At 38.4% G+C, this 21,268-nt stretch overlaps 1 protein-coding gene across 2 annotated transcripts in view; it reads left to right on the top strand.

Moving 5' to 3' along the window:
• The window catches only part of LOC118403252 (serine/arginine repetitive matrix protein 2-like), a 47,554-nt gene extending 27,075 nt beyond the window's left edge, over nt 1-20,479 (top strand). Inside the window, exons 10-44 of one of the 2 annotated variants that reach the window (XM_035801859.1) lie at nt 3,399-3,449; nt 3,700-3,759; nt 3,950-4,001; nt 4,222-4,280; nt 4,468-4,518; nt 4,745-4,813; nt 4,977-5,027; nt 5,263-5,319; nt 5,434-5,496; nt 5,676-5,720; nt 6,133-6,198; nt 6,377-6,424; nt 6,686-6,742; nt 6,921-6,965; nt 7,095-7,145; nt 7,339-7,395; nt 7,559-7,609; nt 7,739-7,789; nt 7,910-7,960; nt 8,078-8,128; nt 8,331-8,375; nt 8,872-8,919; nt 9,462-9,506; nt 9,969-10,604; nt 10,932-11,115; nt 12,426-12,482; nt 13,084-13,134; nt 13,711-14,692; nt 15,125-15,169; nt 15,473-15,607; nt 16,107-16,246; nt 16,465-16,568; nt 16,926-17,014; nt 17,236-17,378; nt 17,816-20,479. In XM_035801859.1, coding sequence (XP_035657752.1) covers nt 3,399-3,449; nt 3,700-3,759; nt 3,950-4,001; nt 4,222-4,280; nt 4,468-4,518; nt 4,745-4,813; nt 4,977-5,027; nt 5,263-5,319; nt 5,434-5,496; nt 5,676-5,720; nt 6,133-6,198; nt 6,377-6,424; nt 6,686-6,742; nt 6,921-6,965; nt 7,095-7,145; nt 7,339-7,395; nt 7,559-7,609; nt 7,739-7,789; nt 7,910-7,960; nt 8,078-8,128; nt 8,331-8,375; nt 8,872-8,919; nt 9,462-9,506; nt 9,969-10,604; nt 10,932-11,115; nt 12,426-12,482; nt 13,084-13,134; nt 13,711-14,692; nt 15,125-15,169; nt 15,473-15,607; nt 16,107-16,246; nt 16,465-16,568; nt 16,926-17,014; nt 17,236-17,378; nt 17,816-18,479 — 4,454 coding nt within the window. In that variant the 3' untranslated portion in view covers nt 18,480-20,479. The remainder of the gene's footprint in view (nt 1-3,398; nt 3,450-3,699; nt 3,760-3,949; nt 4,002-4,221; nt 4,281-4,467; nt 4,519-4,744; nt 4,814-4,976; nt 5,028-5,262; nt 5,320-5,433; nt 5,497-5,675; nt 5,721-6,132; nt 6,199-6,376; nt 6,425-6,685; nt 6,743-6,920; nt 6,966-7,094; nt 7,146-7,338; nt 7,396-7,558; nt 7,610-7,738; nt 7,790-7,909; nt 7,961-8,077; nt 8,129-8,330; nt 8,376-8,871; nt 8,920-9,461; nt 9,507-9,968; nt 10,605-10,931; nt 11,116-12,425; nt 12,483-13,083; nt 13,135-13,710; nt 14,693-15,124; nt 15,170-15,472; nt 15,608-16,106; nt 16,247-16,464; nt 16,569-16,925; nt 17,015-17,235; nt 17,379-17,815) is intronic. The other variant, XM_035801860.1, reaches the window with a different exon arrangement.
• Nucleotides 20,480-21,268: the final 789 nt, after the last annotated feature.

Genomic DNA, 21,268 nt, shown 5'->3' with positions numbered 1-21,268 from the left:
AGTTGCGGTTTATACTGAAACATTTTGTATGTGGTACCACCGCGACTCGAGATGCATTCGAAATGCACTCGAAAGGCATTGAGGTTTCTTCATACACTAGTGCATTTAGCAACGTACTTACCGTATTTCCAACACTCGGAATAGATGATTTTCGATCGGATAGCAGCAGAATGATGATGGAAAACCTGGTGTAAACTTACCTTCCAGGTTTGAAACGTTATATGTTATGATGAAGCGTACATAAGTTGCACACACGTAAGATTTCTCAACGATCATCATTGTGCCAAGGAAGCTACTCAACGGATGGAAACCCGAATATACATACATATTTATCCATAGTAGAAATAGAACCAATGTTAGTTAATACAACTGAACTTTTCAACTAACAGCAGACAAAACACAATAAATAGATTAAAAAACACATAAGGTTGAATATATGCCATGGAGTATGGTTTCGTCGGTCGACTGCCCGACGATCAGGAGCGGCCGTCAGCGATGTTCCGTCCCGAGAGCTCCGCCAGGAACAGGTAGGTCTTGGCCGAGTTGCAACCTCGACAAGTGTCAAGGAAGCCGGCGGATGGAGACTTGAATCCTACTTTTCTACGTCCCGAGAGCTCCGACAGGAACAGGTAGGTCTTGGCCGAGTTGCAACCTCGACAACTGCCAAGGAAGCCGGCGGATGGTGACCTGAATCCTACTTTTCTAGCCTAGCTACCGTTAAACAAAGTGGAACTAGAACTGGTGTTAGTGAATTTAACAGAACTTTTGAACTGATATCAGACAAAAGACACTTAATGAATAGATTCAAAAACACATAAGGTTGAATATATGCCGTGGCGTATGGTTGGAATATGCCCTGGTCGACTGTCCGATGAGCAGGAATGTCCGATGGCGATGTTCCGACCCAAGAGCTCCCTGGGGAACAGGTAGGTCTTCATGCTTAGTTGCGCCCTCGACAGTACGAGCAGCAGTGTTTCCAGGAAAAAGCCGGCGGACGAAAACCTAAATTTCTAGCATACAAAAGTAGCTATAAATGATGTCTAATTGATAATCAACTTATCGTAATTACGGTGATCTTTAATATGGCGGTAAAATGTATTGTACACGTTTACCATGGACTCAAAAGTCTAAGGATTTAATAAATCCGCCTTGAGGAACCATATAGTAGTAACTCTACTCAAAACATTAATTAATAACAAGAGATTTTACCGGATCAATTCTTGTCTTCCACTTACCGCCAAACACGATAATGTTTTGTTTTGTTTACAACAATCCCCTGTAATCACCCGCGAAAACTCGCACGTCGGCGGGAAACACGCCCTTGTAGTTTCCAGAGCCTAAACAGAAATTCGTTACCCTCATAATTGCGAGCACAAGTAATGTACTAAATAAAGCATCGTATATGTTGATCATGCATAAATTTGACAGAAAGAGACAGTTGGCTCATTCAATGTTTCGGCGGACACGGCTGGTGGACAAAACATTTATTTCTGCATGGGCCCGTCCCTCTTTTAGATTTATCCCGGTTCCTGGTTGCCACAAATTGTCCGTCTTACCGGTCTTTAGATTTCGAACTGCAAGTCTTTCGTTTATTTTTTGCGAGCCATGTTTCGTTGTTCTTCGAACGACAGAACCTCATTTATAGACAAGTATCAAGTTATTTTTGCTGTCAGTTTTTCTCTTTGCTGATTGGCTGTCAAAAATGATTGAATTAGCGTCCTGCAAAGTTTCAGACAGTCCGGCGCGGGCGGCACGATCTTCAAACAACCGCGATCTGTCAATCAAGATCGCGCATCGTGGGAGAGTGTATATTTGTAGTGGCCGTCCTCGGAGCTGCTGTTTCGCGCGCGATCAGAAGCCGATGTATCAAATCGTATAATCTATAGTTCAGTTTCATCCAGATCCCAAACGATTCTCGCTGTTTTTGTTACAGTGCACAAATTTTAGTTAAATCTTCGGCTTAATAAATCGTAGTTTGAACCCGCAGAAAAGTTGTACCGCTAGCATTCATGTTTGTTTACACGTAAGGTACGTTCGGGTCCAACATTTAATTAACATGTGCTTTGCTTTACATTTTGCCGTTTTTTTCTTTGTTCCGTGGATACATAAAAACGCTGACACAGTTTTGTAACATCGGATATCATTGCTAGCTCTTTAAACTGCGTTACAATCATATACGAGTATTCACTTAGCTACTACGTAGATCGCAGTTTTGTGAGCTGTTTTTCTAATCGCACGGACTGTTTCGGCTCGGGAAATTGGAAACTTCTCGTGTTTCCCGTCGAAGTGCGAGTTTTTGAAGCAAGACAAAAAATATTCGTATTTGCCGACAAGTGCAAGACAAGAATCGATCTCGATAAAAGCTGTCATTTATCTGCTAAGGAATATAACAATTGGTTTCTCAGGCCGGCTTTTCTTCACCCGTACCTGGAAATTTTGCATGATCAAAATGTCGATTGTACCCGGCCGTGTCAGACGATTTCCCCGGTGTCATTCTCGACCACGATGCCATTTTCTTACATTTATCAAATGAAACCAGTAGAAAATAACGATCTAACAAATGAATCGCTAAAGCACTGAAAGTCCGTATATAAGTCCCACCCAGTCTCAGATCGGTCGAGCGGTTAGAGCCCAAATAACAACGTGATAAACAACATGGCCACAGTCGGTTCGAGAAGACAACACTGAATTTTTTTTTTAGCAATCAATCTTCAACAAAAATGACTCATACTCTAATGATCTAATCATTGCCAACTCCTTTTAGTCTTATGTGTGTATTTAAGCTGTTCAGAAGAGCAACTTTCCCCTCCCAGAAGCGCGCAGCATATCACCTACATGTAAGCTGCGTATTTCGGGGGTCAACGACCTGCCGCAACATCGCAACGAAAACTCGCACACTAGGAGGTGACAAAATTGCTATTGTCTTGTCGGGGTACAAAATAAACATGAAACCTGACCCCATCTCATACATATCATTAACGCTGACGCTGACTGGTCAGCGTTTGACTCTGACGAATTCTGACGGGCATCTGACGATGTCTGACGGTTTCTGACCAGTCACTGACGATTACTGACGCGTCACTGACGATTTCTGACGCGTCACTGACGCTGACGGGTGTTAACTATGACGCGATCGCCGCTGTAACTACTTTTTACTTTTACTTAATATTTATGTAATCTCCAAGCAGATCCTACAATGGCATAAAATAGTACCAAACTGGCCAAGGAGTGTAGTCAGCCAAGAGGTGTCCATTTGCCATGTAGCGAAACACATTCCTAAGCCGGCTTCACTCCTCTGGTAGCTTTTGATACTATCTTATGCTACCGTAGGATCTGCTTGGAGATTAATATTTATGCATATTCAACATATTGTTATAAGAAAGGTCTTTGTTTTGTAGCTGCAACTGCAAAGGAAAAGTCTGAGGGAAAGTCCTCTTCACCAGAAATCAGTACACAGTCATTTTCGTATAAAAATTTGGTGATAGACTAGACTATTTCATTCTGCTGTTGATTTGTGTTAAGGGATAAGGTTGCTACTTGGATGACTTGATCTTTTTTTTTTTGTATATAAGAAACATCCTGTTTTTAACCCCAATTACCTTTCCATTCCTTTTGCATTTATTCCCAAGAACCTGTCAACTTACCTGTCCATAAGGTTAGCATTTTTGTAGCAAAAAGACTGCTTCTTTCCGTATTTAGGTGCAGGTGATGACAACAAAGAGGAAAAGAAGACAAGTGCAGAACCAGTTACTAACAAGAGTATGTTCAACTTTTTTTGTAATTTCTTCATTTCTTCTCTACTTTGTGGTGATGAGAAATGGTGTAACTTGTGAATGTGTTTTTGCTTATCCTGTTAGAAGACAGTTAACTCCTTACTATTACTTACTGATATTCAACCTACCTACCTAATATTCAACAGATGGTTATAAATAAGATATTTGTTTTCTAGCTGCAACTACAAAGGGAAAGACTGAGGAAATGTCCTCTTCACCAGAAAACAGTATGCAGTAATTTTCCTGGAAATATTTGGTGTTAGACTAGACAATTTCATTCTGCTGTTGACTTGTGTTAAGGCATGAGGCTACATGGATGACTTTATCTTCTTTTTTTTTACCCTGATTATCTTTCACGTTTATTTTCAAAAGCCTGTCAGCTTTACCTGTCCATAAGGTTTAACTTAGCATTTTTATAGCATAAAGACTACTTCTTTCCGTGTTTCGATGCAGGTGATGATGACAAAGAGGAAAAGAAGACAAGTGCAGAACCAGTTACTAACAAGAGTATGTTTAATTTTTTTTGTAATTTCTTACTTTCTCCCCTCTGCTTGGTGATGGTGAGAAATGGTGTAACTTATGAATGTGTATTAGCTTCAGAATCTCCTGTTAGAGGATTGTTAGCTCCTTCTTACTTTCACTTAGTAATACCTATATTCAACAGATTGTTATGAATAAGATCTTTGTTTTCTAGCTGCAACTACAAAGGGAAAGACTGAGGAAATGTCCTTTTCACCAGAAAACAGTATGCAGTAATTTTCTTAGAAATATTTGGTGGTTGACTAGACAATTTTATTCTACTGTTGATTTGTGTAAAGGGAGAGTGGGAGAATAAGGTTACTACCTTAAGTTTGTAAATGGTTGATTTTAATGAATTTTCTTTATCAGGGACCTGTGACCTTATATGTACATGTACAATGTAGTTATCATATGTGTAGGAAAAAGAATGATTATAATATTACCAAATTTAGGTGACAACGATGATGATGATGATGAAGATGATGGAAAGAAGGTCCAGGCAACATTGGTTACCAACAAGAGTATGTTCACCTTTTGCAATTCCTCTTCTACATTGTACATGGTGGTGGCTGGAAATGGTGTAATGTGTATATTATTAACTTCTCCTGTTTGATGACAATTAGTGTCTTCATTATACAGGCATAAATTAAACATGATATAGTAAATTTGGTCTTCGTTTTGCAGCTGCACCTTTAAAGGAAAAAGCTGATGGCAAGTCCTCTACACCAGAACACAGTATGCAGACATTTTCTAAACATATTTGGTGATATTCAGAACTGTTTTGCCTGATGTAGTTTTTTTTTAGAGAAATTAGGGACAAGGCTGCTAGATTTGTAAATGACTGACTGTTTGTTTCTTCATATCAAATCTTATCATACTCACATCTCTTTTCACAGTGGCCTTTACATAACAATTTGTACATCTACCTTTTGTTAAATGCAGCATAAAGAATGATTGTTTCCATATTTAGGTGATGATGATGGAAGTGAAGATGAAAAGACCCATCCAACAACGGTTACTAACAAGAGTATGTTAACCCTTTATTTATTCTCTTTCCTCCTACAATGGTGGTGGACAGTTAACTGCTCTATTGCAAAATTATGTTGAACAGATTATTGAAAATAACATATTTATTCTGTAGCTACAGCTTCAAATGGAAAATTGCCTTCAGCACAAGAGAAATCAAGTGCCACTACCAGTGATGGTAAAAAAATCATGTTAAATTCTAATTTTTGTCGTGTCTTAACCAAAATGATATCAAAACTAACTTATTTCTTTCTCCCTGTTGATTCCTTAATTCTCTCCATCTTTTAGATGTGTTACAAATCTTCTGCATTATAGGAAATGTAGCTGAAAAGCAAATTGAATGTGTTTATTTTACAGCTGCCCGCAAAGAGAGCCATGGAAACAGCAATGTTTCCTCGAAGAGTATGTAACCCTTGTTCTAGTTTCTGGTGATGGGGGTGCACGTGGGTGAAGAATTGTTGATATTTCAATTTATTCATTGAAATAGTTTGAAAGAAATCTTGTGCTGGGTGTACAGGAATGTTCAAACATTTTGAGTTGGTGTAATTGTTGCTTTCCACCTGGTTGTCACTCGAGGATTGTAGACAGGCAGTGTCAAGAGAAATTGGAGTTGTTAGAATGAAACTGGAAGAGAGCAAACTGAAAATCTAAGGCACAGAAAAGTGGTACCATTTAACAATATAGATTTAAAATCTATTAAATAAATATTCATCCAAGTATCTAGAGAGTCCAAACTCTCAGAAGTCATCTTCCTGAATTTAAAGAAATTTCTGTCAAGCGTAGATTATGAATTAGAGAATTTTCTTGTTCACAGCCAAGTTCTTCCTAGAGAAGATACAAGACAGCAAAGTTGATTCCCCACCTTCAACAAAGAATACACGTATGTGTCTATTAATGATATGACCAGCACTGAATGTGCTAAATGAAATTTTAAGATTGTGCTGACTTTTACATTTCCATTATACTTTTATGAAAATGGATTATTAAAAGAGTGCTTTGAATGTCAACAATATGCCTTAAGCAGCTGACTTTAATCATTTTTTTGCCACATACTAAAGCTGTTCCATCAGATGTTACAAAGGAGAGCAAAGTCCGCTCGTTGAAGAGTATGTTATACCCTCTTATACTTTGAGAATTTTTTTTTAAATTCATCAACTCCATTTAGTATGGTGAGGTAGATTGTCAATGTACAAGTGCTCCGTAAAAACATTTTGTGCATGGGGTTATGGATGCATGGTAGTGAGAGTCACAATTTTACATTTCTTCTGTCAATTATAAAACACTAACTTATCAAACATTATTATAAAACAATATTATGATGAATAAGATCATTACTTCAATTTAAAACAACATTCCTTACTATACAGGCAGATTTGCTGACAAATACAAAGAAAAAGACAGTGGAGTCCCTTTCTCAAAGAAGGGTAATTATGTGATATATGATTATGATGCGTTTCTTTTTTCTCGGGTATTAAGGTGTTTGTGTCACATTTATGAACTATTCAACTACTTAGGAGGGTGAAAGGGTGTTGCATGATTTTTATAATTATTATATTATTTTAGCATAGACTGTGACTGAATACTCTGATATTCATCTCTCAGCTGTGCTCACAAACAAGTCAAAGGAAAGCAAGGAGTCCCTTAAGAGTATGTGTTTGTTTCTTAAGATGTAATTTTTTGTCTAACTTGCACTGATTTTTTCACCTTCAAATATATGTCTTCTGCCGTGTATCAGTGAAAACTGACATTAATTTGAGCCATTTTTCATACACATAGCTGCTACTGTAAAGGAGACTACAGACGAAAAGATCTCTTCTCCACAAAACAGTATGCCATACTTTTTAAAAGGTATTTGGTGATGGATAGAACTTTTAAATCAATATTCAACACGTGAAGTCTGGGTATTCAACATATTTTTGCACCATGCCTCCTTTTAAAAAATATCAAAAGGGTTATAAAGGTTGTTGTTTTGGGTGTAGTTTTGTGAATGTGTATTTTCTAAATGTATTTCATTTCACAGCTGTCCAAGCGGACAAGGCAGAAGACAGCAAAGTTCCTTCTTCACTGAAGAGCACATGTATGTGTTGTGTTTTGACCTCTTAGGTGTACATTAATATCATTTTAAGACAACCTGTAGGATTTTACACATAGTTTTTATTCTAGACCTATTTATTAGGGGAATGAAAGGATATGATTATGTAGCTACATGTACATGACATATAATTGTATTCCTCTCACAGCTGACTCAGTGGATAAGAAAAAGGACAGCAAAGTTTCTACCACATTGAAGAGTATGTGACTGTTTATTTCTTGATTATGCAGTGATTTCTAGAATCTTTTACTGACTTTCAATGACAGTTATATCAATTATTTCTTACTTCAACAGACAAAAATTAAACATAAGCTTTTTTTTATCATAGCAACAACTACGAAGGAAAAAACAGACACAAAGTCCTTGCCTCCAGAAAACAGTATGCCACACTATTTACAAGTATTTGGTGATGGGCTGAACTGTTTCAGATGTGGCATTTGTATCATCTATTTCTTAAGGACAAAAATTAAACTTAATTTCTTTATTTTTTTTATGATAGCAACATCTACGAAGGAAAAAACAGACAGAAAGCCCTTGCCTCCAGAAAACAGTACGCAACATTCTCTCCAAGTGTTTTGTGAATTGGACTTATCTGTTTGAGCTGTGACATTTGTATCAATTATTTCTTGGGGACAAAAATTAAACACAAGTCCTTTTTTTATCATAGCAACAACTACGAAGGAAAAAACAGACGAAAAGTCTTTGCCTCCAGAAAACAGTATGCTACATTCTTTCCAAGTATTTGGTGATGGGCTGAACAGTTTCATATCGTAATCTAAGTCATTTAGAGCAGCATACAATGTTCAAAAATGTATGTAGTAATTCTGCCTTAAGTATTTATACATATGTATTAAGTGAGCAAAAGGAAGTGATTTAATTTTTCATAAGTTCATTGACCACCATATATTTATTCCTCTCAGTTGCTCTCAGAGACAAGGCAAAGGACACTCCAACTTCAGTGAAGAGTATGTTATTATTTTTTGACATGCTACATGTATGATATTCAATCTCTGTTTTACTACTTACTTAATTTTTACCATCATATAGATTTTATATCCACTACAAATATATAAGTACCTGTCATACTACCTCTGGTGTCCATATCAAATAAAACTCTTTGTTTTGTAGCTGCACCTGCAAAGGGAAAAACAGAGAGAAAGTTCTCTTCCCCAGATCAAAGTATGCTGTCATACTTTTTACTAAATATGATTGGTGATTGACAGAAGTACAAAAGGTTTCTTTTGTGTTTGCCTGTAAAGATTGTGGGTTGGTAATGCCAGGGTTGCATGGTTGTACTGTAGGGGACTGCCAAGCATGTGATTTCCCTTTGGTTGTTTAGAGTATATACAATAAAGATTGAATATTGGTGCATTTTGCTGAAATTTCTGCCATTTGGATGTGTAGAATTTGTATCACTAATATTTTTTAAAGCTGACACTGAAACATCCATCTCTTTCACAGCCAAGTCCTCAAAGTTTAAAGATTGGGATACTCTGTTATCGCAAAAGTGTATGAAATTTTTGTTTTAATTGTTTGGTGCTGAAGGCAATGAAGTTACTTTCTAGGGGGTGCTGGGGAAAGGGGCTTAAGTGCAGTAATACTGAATGATTACTATCAGGTGTCTTTAATCAATGATTTTGCTTTTACACTTCCAACTGTGTATTTTATGCGACTTCCCTTCCATTTTACTATAGGTTTCCGCTGGGTCTTTGGCAATTTTGCATGATTTATCTTTTTCATCTTTTTTTTATGGTGGTCTTTCTCAAATGACCATGCATGGCATACCACTTTTCATTGTGGCAATGTCTGAAAACTTCTACATGTATAGGTATACAGTCAAACCTGTCTATAGCGGCCACTCAAGGGACCGGACAAATTTGGCCCCATAGACAGGTGGCCTCTGTATAGAGGTGGCAACTTGTAGATAAAATACCCAAGGGACTGACAAAAAGTGGCCACTATGGACAGGTGGCCCCTCTGTAGAGGTGGCCTCTAATACAGGTTTGACTGTAGTTTACTTGAAACTGAATATTATCGAATATCTTTCACAGCACCTACAAAGGACAAAGACAGGAAGTTCTCTTGGTCAGAAAAGAGTATGCAATAATTGTTGTTGTTCTCGCTAGAATCCATTAGTGATAGAGGCAGAAGAACTCCTTTAAGGTTATTTGCCAAAGTGCTAACTGCTGCTTTTTCTTAGGCTGTACTTAGTCCTTGAGTTTTCTTGTGCCATGGTGATATTGCCTACATGTTCATGTACATGTATTACTTAGAGACAAGGTGCCATAACAAATGTTCATGCTTATGTATGTTACATACTTTCATTGCATTTTCCTTTATTATTGCTAGCTTTGAAGTTCTGTATGTTGACCTAAGTAATGCACGATTTCTCTTTGGAGCAAAAGGAATAAGCACTTTGCATTTTTTTTCCAGATTTTGTTTAGGGTGGAGTTGCTCAGAGAGCCATGCACAGCGTATTGCTTTTTTTACTTGACAATGTACTTTAACTTGTTTTAAGTTCTGTAAACTTAAACTAAATTAAGCAATTTTTTTTTCAGCAAAACCTTTAGCAACACCACCTAAGGATATCGAAGACCAAAAATCAACACCTCCTAAAGATATTACTACAGACCAAAAGTCAACACCTCCTAAAGATATTACTACAGACAAAAAGTCAACAGCTCCTGAAGATATTACTACAGACAAAAAGTCAACACCTCCTAAGGATATTACTACAGACAAAAAGTCAACAGCTCCTAAAGATATTACTACAGACAAAAAGTCAACACCTCCTAAAGATATTACTACAGACAAAAAGTCAACACCTCCTAAAGATATTACTACAGACAAAAAGTCAACACCTCCTAAAGATATTACTACAGACAAGAAATCAACAGCTCCTAAAGATATTACTACAGACAAAAAGTCAACAGCTCCTAAAGATATTACTACAAACAAAAAGTCAACAGCTCCTAAAGATATTACTACAGACAAAAAGTCAACAGCTCCTAAAGATATTACTACAAACAAAAAGTCAACAGCTCCTAAAGATATTACTACAGACAAAAAGTCAACAGCTCCCAAAGATATTACTACAGACAAAAAGTCAGCAGCTCCTAAAGGTATTACTACAGACAAAAAGTCAACAGCTCCTAAGGACATCACAGATAAAAAGTCAACACCTCCACAAAAGTGTAGGCAATTTTTGTTCCAAATGATTTGGTGATGGATGCAACAAAGTTGCATTCAGTTAGTATATATAAGGTAGTTTTTTAAAAAAAAGAGGGGTTGTAGTTTCTTATCACTTCTTAACAGAAATGTTACCTTACAACTGCATAATTTTCCAGTGGTAGCCAAATGTTTGAACTAAAGTAATTGCATGGTAATTTTTTTTCAGGTTATGTTTTGGGTGGTGGTTCACAGAGAGTCATGCATGGCATATCATCCTTTTCTTCCACAGCTTTGGTGGAAATACCTGAAGATGCTTGAAATATTAAGTCAAGACTTTTCTTTCCTTCCAGTTGTGACCCCGGACAGTGGTGTGGATGTGGAGTCCCCCTCCAGCCAGAAGAACAGCAGGAAGTCCAGCCGCTCCAAGAGCTTCAGTGAGGATGAGGAGGAGGAGGGGAGGAAGAGGACGGGGAGTACCACCAAGGCCTCCGATACTCCTCAGCAGCTGCTGTCAGTCAAGGAGAGAATGGCCATGTGAGTGACCTTAACTGAAGAATCATAAATGACTGAGTTTAAGTGGATGGATGGATAGATGAATGATTAATGATGATGAGAAGGATAGGAGGAAGAGGCAGGGGAGTACCACCAAGCCCTCCGATACTCCTCAGCAGCTGCTGTCAGTCAAGGAGAGAATGGCCATGTGAGTGACTAGAACTGAAGAATCATAATGGATAAATAACTAAGTGTGTAAGTGGATGGATTGATAGATGAATGATTAATGATGATGAGAAGAATAGGAGGAAGAGGCAGGGGAGTACCACGAAGCCCTCCGATACTCCTCAGCAGCTGCTGTCAGTCAAGGTGAGAATGGCCATGTGAGTGACTAGAACTGAAGAATCATAATGGATAAATGAGTGAGTGTGTTTAAGTGGATGGATGGATAGATGTATGATTACATGAATGAATGAATGAATGAATGAATGAATGAACAAAAGAAAAGTCTGAGAATGGATTGTAGTATGAAATGGGATAACATTTAATTAATAGTGAGTCCTCTGGTAAATTGTGTACACCTATACTTATGCATATCTCTCCTGCTATACTCTGTTGTTTGTGTATTTCACTGCTTAATATGATTGCAACATATGTAACTGATGTTTCTGTCCATGATTATTGTATCTTGCAACTTAATGTGTCAATTAAAACTGTCTGCTCTTTTAGGTTTGATATTCTCTCTGATTATTTTTGTAATCAATAGTGCTTTTGAATCAACACTTGCCCTCCAACTACATTTTGTATATGATATAAGTCTAACAGCAAAGTTTACATAAATCTCATAAATGGTTGTTAAACATCTTATCCACTCATGATCATGAATAGAGAGACGAAGTAAAATTGTTAAAAATCCGTCCATTATATCCAGGAAAGAAGCTTGTATTCATAAAGAGGTTGTTTTTGCATTGGGCCAAAATCAATGTCATAAATTGAATTTAATGAAATAGTCATGCAAATGAGTAATGCTTTCATATGATTGGTCAACTGAATCAGAATGAAGAAACTAGTACTGCTTTGTGATTGGTCCATTTCTAAACAATCAAGATGTGAACAGTTGGAGGGACAAGTCTTGAACACCATGTGCTGTAGATCATTCTTGCAGATGTACATAAAGTTTTGGATATATTGAACTTCACGTAACATCATAGCAAGTATTCAATATTTCAACTTATGTACATCTGTTTCTTTCTGAAACACTTGTATCTTGTGTTTGCCTCTATTCTTGACATGTTGTGTTTACTGTCTCCTTTGTTGTTGACTTTCCTCTACTTTTACTGAAACTATCGTAGGTACCGCCAGTCTGCTGAACACCCAAGCTCTGAAAAGATAAAGGTCAAAAGTAACAGGTGACAAAAAATATTCAACATTTGCCTGCTGTGGTGATTGCTTGTGTGCCTCCGAACACCCCAATGTCATGGTTTGTTCCACTATCAGACAATTATTAAGATGGTTATTGTCTGATTTTGGACCATACGACATTGAAGAGGGGGTGTACTTTAGATTAAAGGATGTCATAATGGTGTGGTTTTGCTGTGCTAATTTTCACGTATGCACCCTAGATAGACAGATGTGTTTTCTGGACCCCACTCTTTATACAGCCTGTGCATATACATGTATATTATAGACAAGGTGATATTCTCGTACTTAAAAGTTTTTTTGTGTATAGAGCTACTAATTTACACACAGGCAGCTTAAAATTTGAAAAAGGTTAGGAAGTTGCAATGTTACCAAGTTACTTAAAATGTGGAAGGATACTTCAAAAATCTGTTTGACTCTAAGCCATGTATTTTAAGAGTTTTCTTTAAGTTAGTTTCATGCACAGTATTTCAAGACCAACTGAAAGAAGATGCTTTCCACATAGACATTGTGTAATATTTTCTGTCAATATTTGTAGACAGTAGTTTAGTCTCCAGTTTTAGTTACATTTTCCCATATAAACCCTCCTAGGACACCCATAATGCCCAAATCAGCCCAGAATGTGATGTCCCGAATGGAAAGGTGACTAATTTGGAAATTGGTGTTAGGCTGCTGGTTATGGGTCATCTTTGAATAATCAAAGCATCTATTAACAAAGTTAAAACTTAAATAGGAAATGGTGATGGATTATGCTTCTTTTTTTTACATCAAACTGTTAACCAGCCAATTGATAGTATTACATATACTCTTTGAAGTGTAATGATTCATGTACTTACTACATGTAACCAGTAAATATTGTATAATATTGTATTTCAGAAATATTCTCTTCCAAGTTTTATGACCTCAATCCTAATACTTTGTGTATTCTTGTGGAGAATTCCCCTTTCTTCCTCTTCCCTGCCTTGGAATGACGTGGTGCATTGCATGTACTTATTGGGCTTATGGTTTGATAGCTAAGATTTACTAACATGCCAGTCATCCTATGATATAAAATTTCCAATGCACATGTAGATACGATATACGATAGTTTGAAGATAGGTTTCATCTCCTAGATTTTCGTATACCAGATAATTTCTGTATGTTCCCATAGCTGGACAGCAGTAAGAAAAGTTTTTGATATATTTCTTATATTTTTTATATATTCTTATACTTTCTTAGGTATCAGAGTGAGATCAGTTCATCTGGGGAAGCCCGTAAGTCCACCGGCGGCGACGACAGGAAAACGGTTGCCACGGGAACCCTGGCCGACCTCCGCAAGCGTTGGGAAAGCGGGGACCTCCTGACGTACCAGGAGAAGGAGTCCACGTCAGGGACGACCACCGGAGATGAGATGGAGGAAACGGTTGTGAAGAGCACCACCCAGTCCCACAAAGCCATCATCAGGCAGGAGGAAGCCATTGTCGCCCAAGAAATCAAGGCAGGCAGGACCAAGTCTCATGGCTACAAGAATTACGACCAGAAGCCAAGGGACAGTCAAGGGATGCGTGCTTCCTCCTCCGACCACGACATGAATGGCGTCGTTGACAACGGCAGGTCGTCGCCGTATGGAGACGAGGAATTTGAACAGTCCAATTTCGAAAGTGGACGACGGAGTTCCACCGGCGATGTGGAGGTTGTGAAGTCGACCACACCAACTGCAGATGACCGGGATCTTGTGAAAGCTGGCACCGCCTCCAATCTCAAGAAGAGGTGGGAGAGCGGAGATCTTCAGAATTACAGGGAGCGATCTGGTTCCTCTTCCTCTTCGAGCAGCGAATCAACCAACGACGCAGAAGAAGAGTCTGTAAGCACCGTTACCTCCTGGTCCGTGGAGGAAACCAAATCAGCTGCCCCGAAACCTCAACCAACTCCAAAAGAGGTGCCCCAGCCAGAGCGCCGAGAGATGAAGAAGTCAGAAAGCCTCAAGAAGCGGTATGAAGAAAAGTTGGAGAAGAAAGAAGCGAAGGATGAGGAAAGAGAAGAAGCACCTCGGAGGGCTCTGAATAGGGCACCAAGCTTTTCCAGGACAATGGCAGCAAAGTTTGAGAAGGGCGCTGTCCGAAGTCGCAGTAGCTCTAGCAGCTCCAGCTCCCAGGAGCAGGATCTGGATGCGGAAGTGGTTCGTGCCACATCTCACCATCACAAAGAGAAACCTGACAAGGTGGGCTTTGCGTACTTCTTTCTTTTGAGGCTATGTTGGTTTATTTTCCTACTTTTTGGACATTACATATTAGAACTTCAGCAAGAGATGAGAACAGAAATTTTGACTTGGCTTGAATCTGGCCTCCTGAGACTTTTTGTATTATAGTTCAAAATTTCTGCCCAAACTTTATTTTTATGTGCATCCTCTAGTGCTGATTTGTTTCTTTAACTCCAATAGCCTACCAGCTGAATTAGTCAGGAGAAAGGAAAAATGAATTTGTCAAGCGCAGGAAAAAGATACATCCACACGGGCAAATGAAACGATCAATATGATTTTTATATTTTGTTTATCACATAATTCATTCATTTCTTACACCTGCCTTGTACTTTGTACCTCGTCTTTCTTTTTCTATCGTACATATGTTGAAGTTTTGTCATCAACGTCTTATAGGTTGACACCCCTGACAACGAAGGTAGTTCAGATGTGGATGAAGAGGTGAAAACATTTGTCAGTTGATCCTGGTGTTGGCCTTCTTTGGTGGCAAATTGGAAACCGTTGCTGTTATATGTCCATGAATTGTTTAAAAGGGATCATGGTGCTTTGATATGTAGACATCATCAGTGTGTGAAATGCTTTAAAATTTTCAAAGCCTCAAAACTTGACACTTAACTACTGACTGTATGTTATGGATGACATCCCCTGGTGATGTAAGACTAAGCAAAAGAATTAATTGTGCACATTTTTTATAGTTTGACAGAAGTTACAACTGTGTCATACTATTTTCTCATTTTGTGGTAGGTGTGTGAAGGCTTCACAACGACTTCCCAGTTTCCAGAAACTTGTCTGGGGAGTCCGTCATTGTCAGATATCGCTGCCCAACTGTCAAAAGGCGGGATATTCCCTTTCCTCTTACACAGCCCCAAACCAAAACATGTGAGGATGTCATCCACAAAATCTATTCTGTGTGGTCAGACTAGCAAAAGCAGATCAGTTATTGTTTTCTTTTCTCTCAGTGGGCAAACTTTGGTTGTTGAAAATTACACATAGATTTGTATGCAGGTATCTCCTAAGTTCATGTAAATGGGTATTTCACACACTTACAATTTTCTGGTCTGCAGTAGGGGTGGCAGCATTTCAGCATGGTTTGGGAGTAATTTGGTTTCTAATGTTTGAAAGAAAGGTGTGGTGGCAAGAGCAAGGTGATCTGGTGTTGAAAAGAGAGAAGAACTTTATATCGTCAATACTTCCGGATTTCTTCCACAGAATGCCCATTTTTCATCAACATTTCAGGTTTTGACCAGGCAGTTGTGCTAGAATTCATGGGACATGTGCACTGAACATTTCTTACAAATGATGCAAGCTGATCATGTCTTACTTGTAACTGAAGAACTAAGGTATGATAGCATTGATTGTTTGTATGTGTTTCTTTTAGGTTGTTAATCTGGGTCTGTCTGCCCGTCTGAGATCGATGTTTGAGAAGGGAGATGTGCACAATATCGAGGCTCCTGCCAGGAAGAGTCCAGTGGCTATCCCTAGGAGCACCAGCACTCCTGACATCTCTAAGGCAGGAAGGTGGGAAAACCCAACTTTATCTCATTCTGCTTAATTTTACTATACTCAGATCAATACATGTACATGTTTAGTACTGTACAGATAGCAGTATATTATTCATACCCATCATTACTTTTTAATCAATTCTGTTCTGTGAAAAGGGTTTTTAAAAATTTTTTTAAAACTCTTAACAAGTTAAAAACATGAATGTGAATCTAATTTTAACCATCTCCCCTCAGGAGGGACAGTACCAGCAGCAGCAGTAGTGAGGAGGGGGAAGCCCACGCTGTGAAAACTAGCTTCAGCGATGATGAAGCTGAAATTCGCAAGGCTGAAATCAAAGGTAAATCCCCCTGTTTGTCTAATAAACTAGGATAAATAACTTCTTGCCTTTATAAACCAGCTCAAGCAAGAGGAGGGTGTACATAAGTTGTTTTTTCCCCTTTTTGAGTGAGGGGGTATTACTTGACTAAAGACTCTTATCTAATTCTAACTGCAATGCAATCGACATTCAGAATACAATCCTTCTCTCTCTCTCTCTCTCTCTCTTCTGGAGAAGAAGATAACAAACCTTGAATATGAATCAACAAAGAAAGATTCTTTCATTCATGCATACAAAGTAGATAATGTGATGTTGTTCATAAAAGCAGTTTCCCTGAACTCTTTAAGATGACTGTCTGTCCTTCCTTGTGACATGCAGGCCCCTCTGCCAAGTCCCTGAGAGCCATGTTTGAGACCAGTAAGACAGAGGACTCAGGACCTACTGCAGTTCCCAAGGCCAAACCAAAGGTATGTCTTAATCAAGCAGCTATCCCTCAGAACTTGCTACGTATGAAGATAAGGGCCAGAATTCCCAATAGATAAGGAGAGTCATTTTAACTACGGCCAGCTTTGTTGGCAGAAAAAGATTTGCCTAAAATCAGCTTTAAAAAATGACTCTGTGTAATTTCTAGATTTGTTGTTATCATGATACATGTAATAACCTAAGTATTATTGAATCCTGTATCCAGAGCATTTCCCTGTTTAAAACACCACCCATGGAGAAGTGCAGGGCCTGTGGGAAGACTGTCTATGCCATGGAGAAGATTGCCACAGACCACGACACGTTTCACAAGAGTTGCTTCAAGTGTGACCAGTGCAAGAAAGTACTCAGGTATAGATCAAAAGCCAAATATAAAGTCCATATAGAATTGCACATGACATTGTTAGCAATCCCAAAGCTGTAAATATTTCATGTAGTTTGTACGTCTTGTTTTTAACTGTTCAGGAAGATCAGCTACCTACATTTTAATGTAGGTAGCTAATGGGCTGAATAAAGTTTCCAAAGTTTCCCAAAGCTGATACTATGGAAAAATTGACTTTGTTTAGAGCATGTGCCTTGATACTTAGAATTTCTGACAGATTCTCTATCTGTTATTTGTGATAACTGCCAGTTTTGCTAAGAATGTTGCCTGATTTTATGTTACACCTAAGTTTGGGGAAACGTCTTTACTGTTTGCATCACATACATGGTATTTCACGGCAGTTTCTGTGTGTTGTTTAAGAATTTGCTCTTCAATAAACACCTAACATATGTTGGTCCCTTTGCAGTTTGGGTACTTTTGCTGGTATTCATGACAAGCTCTACTGCAAGCCCCACTTCAAGCAGCTCTTCCAGTCCAAGGGCAACTATGACGAGGGCTTCGGCCACTCGCAGGCCAAGTCCAAGTGGGCCCCGAAATCCGACAGTCCCGAGGAGAACGCCCAAGAAAAGCAGCAGATTGAGGAGGTTGCGGAAGTGAAGCAGCCTACTCCTGTGAGGCGGCCCAGAAGCGCTGATCTCGAGGAGTTTGATGACAAGCCTTCCGTTCAGGACGACCAAGATGATGAGGAATTTGAGGCGAGGCGTCCTGTCCCTGCAAAGCGACAGAGCCTTCCTAAAAGTGAAAGTTCCTCAGAGAGTGAAAAGGAGGAGGAAGAAGAGGTGGTGACCAGAAGAAGCCGGTCCTCATCTTCAAGCAGTGATAGGGTGGCCAAAGGTCGTAGCCATTCCGCAAGCAGCGGGGAGGGGAGCAAAGGTCGTAGTCACTCCGCAAGTAGCGAGGAAAGGCGCACCAAGAGGCGGTCCGGTTCATCGTCAAGCATGGATGAAGAAGACAGGCGGCAGCGCGAGCTTTCACTGAAGGAAGGGAGTGTAGAAGAGGAGATTAAACGGGCTCGACTCTACCGCCAGAAACTTCTACGGGAGAGTTCTCAAGACGAGGAGGACTGTTAAGTCCCCTTCCTTGTCCATATGTCTGTTTTGCCTACTTTGATCTTTGAGTGCGCAAATGATTCTAGGATTTCCGCTGTTGCTTCACAGTTCAATGTAGGTTTTGTGATTTGTCTTCTAATTGTCTGTACTTTCCTCTGATCTTAACTATGTCACATCGTACTCTAACCCAGCATGGATTGAAGGAGGCAAACCTCTCAAGAATTTGTGCATGAACATGTTGTCTTTTGCCAGTGCCAGCTGTAGTGTATATAACAACTACTGTACCTAATGTGCCATAAACAGAGTATTACAATTTCTATCCCTAAAGACTATTGCAGGAGACTAAAAAATGTATAATCTACTTGATTGAAATAGTCATATCTGGCTTTCTGTCTACATTGTGTGTTTGCAACAGCCTTTCTCTCAAGCTTTGCGTAGCAGTGCCACCTGGCAGACTTGTACAGTATTGCAGTTCAATGCACTTGTTATAAGATACTGATTAATGGCATGAAAGTGCTGCTACATGTAAGGGTTCATGATTGCTGGAATCGATAATGAAAATGCAGTGGAAAATGTTTCACACCAGAATGAAATAGCAGCAAACTTTGTGCAATGAATGAATAATGTTTTTAGTACATTGCCAAAGAGATGGTGTACTCTTGGGGTTTGGGAAGAGGGGTTTTGTATGAAGATCTGCATGACAGTATTGTCCGCAATGATGCAATAAGCTGGTAAATGTAAAATGCACTTCAATTATGAGGTATAGAATTGGGGAAAAACAGGCATGGCTCTGCATTGTTCACTACAGCGAATGCCTAGTTACAGTAACTAATTCAAGATTTTGTCTAATTGTAGTAATTAGGACTGAGGCACATGTATTACTCAAGACATATAGAGAAAAACAATATTTCAAGAGTAGCTTGTTTGGTATACAGTATGCAGGGAATGTATAGATTACCAACTAGTCATGGATTAAGTATTACGGAAAAACTTCTAACAGAGTTCATAACATTGTATGTCTACTTGATTTATTATCTTGATAACACTATATACCATTTAGATTCCTCTCAAGCTGGGCTTGATAACCTTTTGGGACATAGTACATATACTTACCAGCAAATGTGTTTCACAGCTCTGATTGGCTAGAGATCGGCAAATCACATGGCTCCAATTACCATATCTGTTTCATACATTCCAATGAGTGGGCAAATATGCAGCTGAAGGTGACATCACAAAATGACTAACCTTGGACTAAAACCTAATTGTTGTTTCCATATTATGAAACTGAAACCTTGCCATTTATGTATCGATAGGAATGTTATTGTAAACAACAACCACAGATAATCTCAGATTGGTCTTGGGAGTTATGTATAAAATATGTTAAAGAAAAATGATAATTTTCACATTGTTGTTTTTTATGTTTATGTTATCTTTCCAAAAAGGTGGTTCCTTGCTATTGTTATTTTGTTAAAACATTCCTATGAAAAATTTAATTCTCTACTTAACAATCTCTATCTACTTACCAAATTTCTACTTAATGCCATAATGCTTAACGGACATGTACGATTACTGCTTACATTTTGAATACTGTTTTTGTGCATGCTTTTAAAGGAATTCGTAATAGATAATAATAAGGTGATTTGAAATTCATTCCACATGGGACATTCCAACTTGTGATTCATGTTTTTGCTAAATGACCTGCTTTGCGAAATGTTGCATTAATATATCCCTGAATATTTTTTGCATTTTGATGTATACTAGATTGCTACAATGTATGGGAACACATATTGTTATGCTTAGTCAAGGCTAGCCTGGTTTATTTACACAATACATTTAATAGAGATTTTGACCTGGAGATAATATTCTAAGAGAAATAAAAGTTTCCAAAGATTTGAGGTGATTAAACTTCACTGATCAAGATATAAGCTTTACATTGTATAAAAGTAGAATGTTCTGAGCGTTTTATTCAAAATTTTGTAAAGCGTATAATAAGGTTCATGGAATAAAGGAAATGATTTTCACATATTGTTTCCACTGCATGTTATTATCATCAGATCTGACGACGTTTGTGACATCTTTGTTATCATTCACTTGTATTTGTACTTCCGGTTTCTCACTGCTTGACAATACTGAGGCGTATATTGACCTGACGCACAATGACAGGTAGGTAGTACCTCTTTGCCACCGATTGTTTCCGAGAAACGCATAAGAAACTATCAAACCAATCGTACCGATTTAAGACTTTTAATGTGTTCTTACAACATTTAGCTATTCTGTAAATGGGAAATCCTGGCTTTAAAGACACTAAAATTTCCACTGTATTGTATGTGTATAAGATAGGTATAAGTAGCCCGTTTCAGTTGGAAACATTGTATTTTCTGTGCATTTTGTTTGTTTTTGGTCCGCAAAGGTCCATAAGTACATCAAATGTGGACACCTTTTGGACTATGGAAGTTCACACTTCAAATGTCATCTTACCTATGACTCCGTTTGTTTTTGCCATGCTGTCTTTTAGCCGACCTCACCCTTAACACTGAATGGCATTTTTTTCCATGTAGTACATACATTGTACATGTTCAGCGCTCTCTCTTCAAACATTTTCTGTAACATCATCAAAATCCACCTCTCGTGATCCGTATTTTATTTCGACTCTTTGTGAATAACCCTTCTCTGTTCTTGTTCAGTACACAATGTTTGTAGTTTGCATCTCTATTCGCTTTTATTTTGAATTATGTTTGATTTCTGGAAATTTTAAACAGAGTTGCAAAGAGATGACAATGTTTAATCGTGATGTGTCTGTTTAGCGTCTA

Source organism: Branchiostoma floridae, chromosome 16 (genome assembly GCF_000003815.2).
Source record: "Branchiostoma floridae strain S238N-H82 chromosome 16, Bfl_VNyyK, whole genome shotgun sequence".
NCBI lineage: Eukaryota > Metazoa > Chordata > Leptocardii > Amphioxiformes > Branchiostomatidae > Branchiostoma > Branchiostoma floridae.
The sequence above is the reverse complement of the archived record's forward strand: the minus strand, read 5'-3'. Positions and strand labels throughout refer to the sequence as shown.